This window comes from Poecilia latipinna, unplaced genomic scaffold, assembly GCF_001443285.1.
Source record: "Poecilia latipinna isolate Pla-1442-1.1 unplaced genomic scaffold, P_latipinna-1.0 Scaffold284, whole genome shotgun sequence".
NCBI lineage: Eukaryota > Metazoa > Chordata > Actinopteri > Cyprinodontiformes > Poeciliidae > Poecilia > Poecilia latipinna.
Genome location: NW_015112900.1, coordinates 16,709 through 23,885, shown reverse-complemented (window position 1 = coordinate 23,885; position 7,177 = coordinate 16,709). Strand labels below are relative to the sequence as shown.

The window sequence follows — 7,177 nt, the reverse complement described above, 5'->3', positions numbered from 1 at the left end:
TCAATACAAAGAAAACAAAGCGCATTTTCTTTTCAATCAAGAAAACATCATTACAGTCCTTGAACATCTGATCTGATCTGATCCCCATCAGATCAATGGGGACCCTATTGAACAAGTATCACAAGAAAAACATTTAGGAATAATTCTGGATGCTCAGTTAAATTTTAGGAGCCATGTTGATACAATCTGCAAAACTGTTAGATCGAATATAAATTGTTTTAAAATTATTAGACATTGTTTGACACTTCACTGTGCAGAGATGTTTTTGAGCTCACTGATCCTCACATTTTACCTACGGAGCTACTGTCTGGTCTCAGACTAATCAAACTGTACTCAAACCATTAGCAAGTCTCTATAATCGGGCCTTAAAGGTTTTATATCAAAAGCCGATTAGATTCCATCACTGTCACATTTTGGTTAAATTTTGGATTTTACAAATTCTCTAAATTATAAATCATTTATAAATCACTTATTTATAAATCATTTGAATTCCTCTCTCAGATCGCAACCCACCTTCCTCCATTATTATTATTGTTACTATTATTATAGTCGCAGATTAAAGACGCTCTCAGTGAGTGCCAGCTGGAGACGTCCTTGAAGGAAGCAGGTCCAAGTGGAAAGCCATTTGGACCAACCCATCGATATAATCTGCCTCAGAGGAAGGCCTGAGGCTCCCTCTGTTTGCGTAAACGGCCAACGGGCTGCTGCATCTGCCACGCCTTCACAGAGCTGCAGCTGAAATGTCGCCCGGAAACAGACGTAAACTGACGGGGGGCGAAGGGAACGACGGGGGATGATGCAGCTGATGGACTGCAAGGAGGGGAACTCCTCGCTTTCGGTGATGTATTAAAATTGATTTTTAAGTGTTTAAATGGACTTGCACCTACACCATTAAGCGATTGTATGCAGAGACTGCAGGGCAATACCAGATCTACCAGAGCAGCTTTGGATGGAAATTGTAAGGTCCCCTTTTGAAGAGCCACTTTTGCTCAAAGTGCTCTGCCTGTGAGAGAATCTGCAGTTTGGAACTCACTTCCTGTTCATTTAAAGTCTGTAACCAGTTTTAGTACGTTCAAAAATCAAACAAAACTCTGGTTATGTCAAAAACAGAACTGTATCCATTTTTGATGTTTTACATTTTTCTGTTTGTATACATTGTTGTGCTATTTTAAATAATTATCACTTCAATTTTTAGAGTTATTTTTTAAAAAGCCCAACTAGGGACAAGTGTTGCGAATTAGCTGTTACTATTGCACCATGATGCAAACATGGGACTGCTGTTTTATTCAGTTTGTCTATGTCGATGTGCGTCTGTCCCTATCAAATAAACTTTATAATAAAAATATCAGATCAGAGTTGATCCCACATCAGTGTGAATACCTGACATGGTTGGAGGAGGGTACGGATTGTCTGTGACGATGTGATGAACTGAAAAATAGAGACAATTTCAGCAAATGGATGGCTTACTTAAATTATGATGCAAACCATCTTTTACAGATTTTTAGCCATTTCATGTATGTTATTATTAGAGGGTGACCTACCGTACCATCCTGGGGGGGCCGGGCAGTAAACTGGAGCAGGTCTGCAGGGACTGACTGCAGCAAAAATGAAATGCATATTAAAGTTTCCTCATGTAATCCAAACTAGCTGGAGTCAAATAGGCAGGATAGAAGTTAATATATCATTTCAGGTCAGTTGCTTTTTTTTCTTTTATACAGAAGGTCAAAATGTATGTGTGACTGTATTTTTCCAAATACATCACCTAAGTTCTTTTAACATATGCTGCCAAATAGAAGTCAAAAACACATCTTATGTACATATGTAATTTGTATGTTTGAAGATCTACCACTTGTGTGTACATCAGATTCTTAAACTAGCTCAATAATAATGCTTTGTGTTACAATTGTAGATAATGAAATGGATAATCTTAGTTATGCTGCAAGAAATATTTGAGGCTGTATGCTAACTGCTGACATTCAAAATTTCAAATTTGAAATGTAAACATAGTTTTCTTTTCCTTGTCTTTGCTTCTTTAGCTGACTGAAGAATTATTTTTTTGTTTAATTTTATGCACCAAGCAAAGTTACATTTCAGCAGAAGACTGTTTCACAGACAGAACATCTGTATTGTCCGGATATCCCAGCACCGAAGCAGTAGCGGTTACTGGTTACCATGGTGATTCATTGTATGCAGCTAGCCTTACCCAGAGCAGGTTTAGCTAGTCCTGTTCAGGCCGCTATATGTCGATCATAAACCAATGTTTTTTGTCAATGATTGTCACACAATATTTAAAACATATAATTATTTGCATCATAAATACCTTTTGCCTTCGTCAAGGGGCTGCGAATAACAAGATACATTTTATAATCTACGGTTCAACTTCTCTTCTTTCTTTTGATTGCCGTTAAGCTGCCGTTGCGTAGGAAGGTGGCGCTTCAAAATAAAAGCATCACAACTCAAACAGAAAGTTAAAGCTAATTAAGGGTTTAAGTCAGAACAAGTCAGTTGTACATTGTAGTCAATCTTTACCGGATACTGGAAAATGTTCTTATATTTAATCTTGATCTGTTTTCATGTGTGTTTTTTATAAACATTGAATCATTTCCTCAAAATCCTTGAATGGTGTGATTATGAAGTTTTTCAGTTAAGAGCAGGTGTTTGCAAATGTGTTTAGGCTGTTTGAGCTTTTAATAAGGACTAGAAAATCAACAAAATAAAAAAAAAAACTAAATTAAATCTGTAGCCACAAAATTAAGAGAGCAATGTAATTTGTGTTTTTTTTAACTTGATATATTAATTAGAAAACAAAAGAGGAAAAAAGAATATAATTTTTTGCTTACCTTCCTGTGCAGACTCTGTGGTCTCTTCCTGTTGCTTGGTCTCTATCACTGGTGATAAAAAATAGTCCAATGAAGGGGAAAAAAATAATATCCCCTCTTTTGTGAAAACATTGTGTATTTGACTTGCTTACCTGTTTTTGACATCTTGCTCTTCTGTTTAATCTTAGCTTTATAAAATAAAATTCATATTAATATTTTCAGTATTTTCATCAATGGATTAAAATAATTTCACTGCTGTCTGGCACTAATTTATCGATAAGTGTGCATGAATGCTGAGACGTTCATATTTTCTGGATACCTTTCAGAAGAGGACCTAATCTTCGGATTCTCTTGGCTTTTGGCTCCAGAGCCGGAAATCTAGGAAGAGCTGGACCAAACATCGGAGCGTAGTTGAAGTAATTATGCCTAGACAATACATATGTAACAGTGTTTGGTATTACCTTGTCTTCTTGGCTTTTCATCTGTCTTCTTCACAGCTTCCTGTTCTTAAAGTAAAACACAAATAAATGAACAGGAATAATGAATTTTAAAGACATTTTTCAATGCATCATAATTCCTTAAAGTTATAAACTTTAAGAAAGTTTATAACTTTTATAAAGTAAAAGTTATAAGTTTTACTTTTATAAGTTAGAAAACTATTTTGTTGTACTTGGAAAGATTTGGTTGTTTATTAAAACAAAAAAGTTTTTTTTTAGAATTACCTTTTTTCCGTCGCACAGCCGACACCCTCCTGGGAGCATCTAACAGATAAACACTAAATTATAATCCTAAAAATATCAAAAATAGAGGTTATGAATTCTGATTTGTAAATATATTCATACTTCTTGAACTTTTTAATACTTTATTATACAACCACAAATGTAAATGTATTTTATTTTCTGTCTTGTTCATTTCTTTATTCTTTGTTCTATCTTTCCATTTTATGTTAGTTTGTTTATTCTCATTGTTTGGATTTGTTTTGTTAGATTACTATTTCTTTCTTGTTATTGATTGTATTAGGTTAAGGGTTCCTTTCTCCTTCTATTCTCTTTTCTTTGTTTATTTTTCACCTCATCCTCAGTCTACCATTCAGCTGCATCCACTCACCTATGATTAGCTCTTCTGTCTCCTTTGTCATTTTTCCTAGCTGAGCTCTTCAGTTCTCATCAGCTGAGTTTCAGTTACAAATGTGCACAAAACTTTTATTTCTTAGTAATAAAAAAAACCCCACAATTTTGCAATTGTAATGTTTCCATTACATAAGAAATGTGATTAAAATCACTAAGTTTGTTCATGCAATGGGTAATTTGCAAACATCCTCGTATCCCTTCCTGTCTTCTTCATTTTTTCCACCAGTAGCAACATCAGGTTGTTGATCATGTGACTTGTGTGATGTGAAAAAAGTGTTTGGATTGCAATTTTGCAAAAAACACTGATTTTGATCCAGCTGAAAGACGTTGCAATCTTAGTACAAAAATCTTTTATTAAAAAATTGGTGTGTTTCCATTAAGCAAATTTCCATCCATCCATCCATCCATTTTCTGAACACCCTTGTCCCTCAGTGGGGTCGGGAGGGGTGCTGGTGCCTATCTCCAGCTAACGTTCCGGGCGAGAGGCGGGGTATTAAGCAAATTTATTTTCGTAATTCAAATTTGCTTAATTTTATGGTCAATGGAGATTCAGCAGTTGTTTTCCACTGACTCTGTTGCATTTCGTTTCTTCCATATTTTTCTCATCATCTCGTTATTTTCTCTTAACCTTTATTAATATATAATTAAATAGCAATCCCATTCTACTGCCTGCATTTTTGTCCAGCTACAAACTTATACTCGACTTTGGGGTATTCAAAGTGCAAGAGGTATAAATACGTTTTCCAAGGCACTGCACAAATAAAGAGGATACTCCTCTTCACTTGTGATTAAATTCAGCTGCTCAAGTTTAAACTGAGAAAATCAAAGATGCATTTTTCCACAGGGTGTGTGTCGGTTTTGTATATGAATTAACCATGAATGCAAACAAACCTTTTTTATCTGCAGTCTTGGTAACAGTCTCTTTCGTCTTTGCAGAGTGCATGCAGGGACACTCTGAAAATCACAAAGCACAAAAATTAAAGTTACACAAAAACAAATAAGGTAAAAACTCACCTCCTCAGGCTCAGTTTCTAACCTGCTGGTTCTGTTTTGGGTGTTTCCTCCTCTGGCTCAGGCACAGGTTTAATCACATCTACTGTGGCCTTTTCTTCGTCTCCATCTTCATCGTACTCCTCTTCCTTATCTTCGGATTTGTCGATGGATTTCTGAGGCTTAGAAACAGGTTCTTCAGCTTCTTCTTCATCTTTCTCCTTGGGAGGAGCAGGTTGGCTGGTCTCTGATGGGAACCAAACAAAACACTAACACTTATAAACAAACAAACTAAAAAACATTGAGATCTTCTTAAGAGCCGTCAGAAGTTCTAGTGCAGATTTAATCTGTAAAATTATTTAAAATATGAATCATGTTTTTATTTGTGTCTTTATCTCTCATTAAGTGATTACATTGCTCTTCAAAATCTAAAATAAAGACACAGTTCTCCATATAATTTATAGCTGATACTTACCAGCTTCTTCCGTTTCATCTTCCTCCGCCTTGTCTTCATCAGCTTCAGCCTCTTCATCAGCTACAGCGGTCTTTGCTGCCTCCTCCTGGCCAGTGAACGCTGCTGCAATGGCGGCTTCAATTATAAAGTACAACAGTCATTAAAATTAATTAATTAATTTTAGGTACTGTAAATGATCAAATGCCTACATATTTATTTAATGACATTAAATAGAATATAATTTCTATATGCATGTTAACTTTAAGACTGACATGAATGTGGCTGAATTAAATCTGGTTTCAGACGTTTAAATATATTTGCACATGCAGCTTCATGAGCCTCAGTTACACGTTTATTTCCTTGGATTTGTTAAACAGACTGATAACTTTTCATAATTATGGCTTACAGCCAATGAAAATATATAGCTTAGTTTCTCAGAAGAAACTAAAAAAAGAAAGAAAACCAGTTTGCATAATTCTGCATAAGGAAAAGTTGAGTGGAAGAAAAAAGTACCATAGAGCAACAGACATAACTGCAGCACATTTAAAAGTTTAAGCCCAGCAAGGCGTAAATTTATTATTTTTGGTCTCATGCAATATTATAATTTTTAAAGTTATAGCAGAAAACATAAATGAATAGAAATAAACACTTTGAAATAATTTCTTTGTTTTTTAATTCTATAAATTTCAGTGTTTATATTTTATTGCTGTCATTTTGTGAAGTTTTGCCCAAAAACTGTGAATCTACGGTCAAACTTTTGAATATTTTGAATTAAAAAATGAAGGAAATGAAAGTTTGACCTCACCTGACAACAGGATGTCATCAAGTCCATCATCATCTTCCTCATCTTCCTCATCATCATCTTCCTCATCTTCACCTTCACCTTCGTCATCCTCAGCTTCATCAATGTCTTCCTCAGTGCCAACCAGTGTTTCTATCACTTCTTTCTCCTCTTCATCATCGAAGCTCGTCTCAACATCGTCTTCCTCTGTTTCATCTTCATCATCACTCAGAGATTCTTCATAAAGATCTTCATCATCGTCGTCATCTTCGTCTCCCAACACTCCACTGTCTGAGCTGACCAAAGGAAGAATGTCCGCCTCTTCCTCTTCCTCTTCCTCCTCTGCTGCTTCTTTTTCTTCCTCCTCTAAAGGTTTGTCAAGATCTTCTTCATCTTCATCAACCTGAAGGTCGATGAGGTCGTCCTTATCAAGGTCTTCATCTTTACCTTCATCTTCATCATCTGCAAACAGTTCAGAGGAAGCCACAGAAACGTCGTCTGATTGGTCCAGATCATCTTCATCTTCCTCAGAAACCTTTATTTCATCATCATCATCACCATCATCGACAGGTGGTAGAGGAGAAAGATCTTCTTCATCTTTAACTTTAAGATCTTCCTCTTCATCACTAGAAACTGCTATGTGAGGAAGATCTAGATCCAAGTCTTCCTCAGTGTCCTCTGCGATGACATCATCGCTGTCTGACGTCGCTGCTAGTCTGTCATCTTCATCATCTTCCTCACTGGACAGAAGTGCTGAGTCACTGATTTCTGAGGAATCCACAAACGCATCGTCACTGCTGTCATCTTCATCTTTGACATCGTCATCATCGTCAGGCGAGTCTTCATCGCTGTCTATGACAACAACGAGAACGTCGCCATCGGAATCAGGAGACAGAGACGCCTCTTCATCGTCTGAGGTGGAAACGGGTTCAGGAGATGCCTCCTCCTCTTCATCAGAGGCCTCCTCTTCTTCATCAGCAGCTGCAGCTTCTTTTTCATCATC

General features: G+C 36.3%; 1 protein-coding gene across 1 annotated transcript in view; it reads right to left on the bottom strand.

Annotated features, from left to right (window-relative positions):
- The window catches only part of LOC106948370 (triadin-like), a 22,548-nt gene extending 15,377 nt beyond the window's left edge, over positions 1–7,171 (bottom strand). The window contains exons 1-11 of the mRNA XM_015033982.1: positions 6,199–7,171; positions 5,415–5,528; positions 4,986–5,186; positions 4,841–4,903; positions 3,542–3,580; positions 3,281–3,325; positions 3,139–3,207; positions 2,972–3,007; positions 2,841–2,888; positions 1,542–1,595; positions 1,381–1,428 (exon numbers count right to left, since the gene is read on the bottom strand). Of these exons, the coding sequence (XP_014889468.1) occupies positions 1,381–1,428; positions 1,542–1,595; positions 2,841–2,888; positions 2,972–3,007; positions 3,139–3,207; positions 3,281–3,325; positions 3,542–3,580; positions 4,841–4,892 (391 nt within the window). The 5' untranslated portion in view covers positions 4,893–4,903; positions 4,986–5,186; positions 5,415–5,528; positions 6,199–7,171. The remainder of the gene's footprint in view (positions 1–1,380; positions 1,429–1,541; positions 1,596–2,840; positions 2,889–2,971; positions 3,008–3,138; positions 3,208–3,280; positions 3,326–3,541; positions 3,581–4,840; positions 4,904–4,985; positions 5,187–5,414; positions 5,529–6,198) is intronic.
- Between the last annotated feature and the right edge of the window lie 6 nt (positions 7,172–7,177).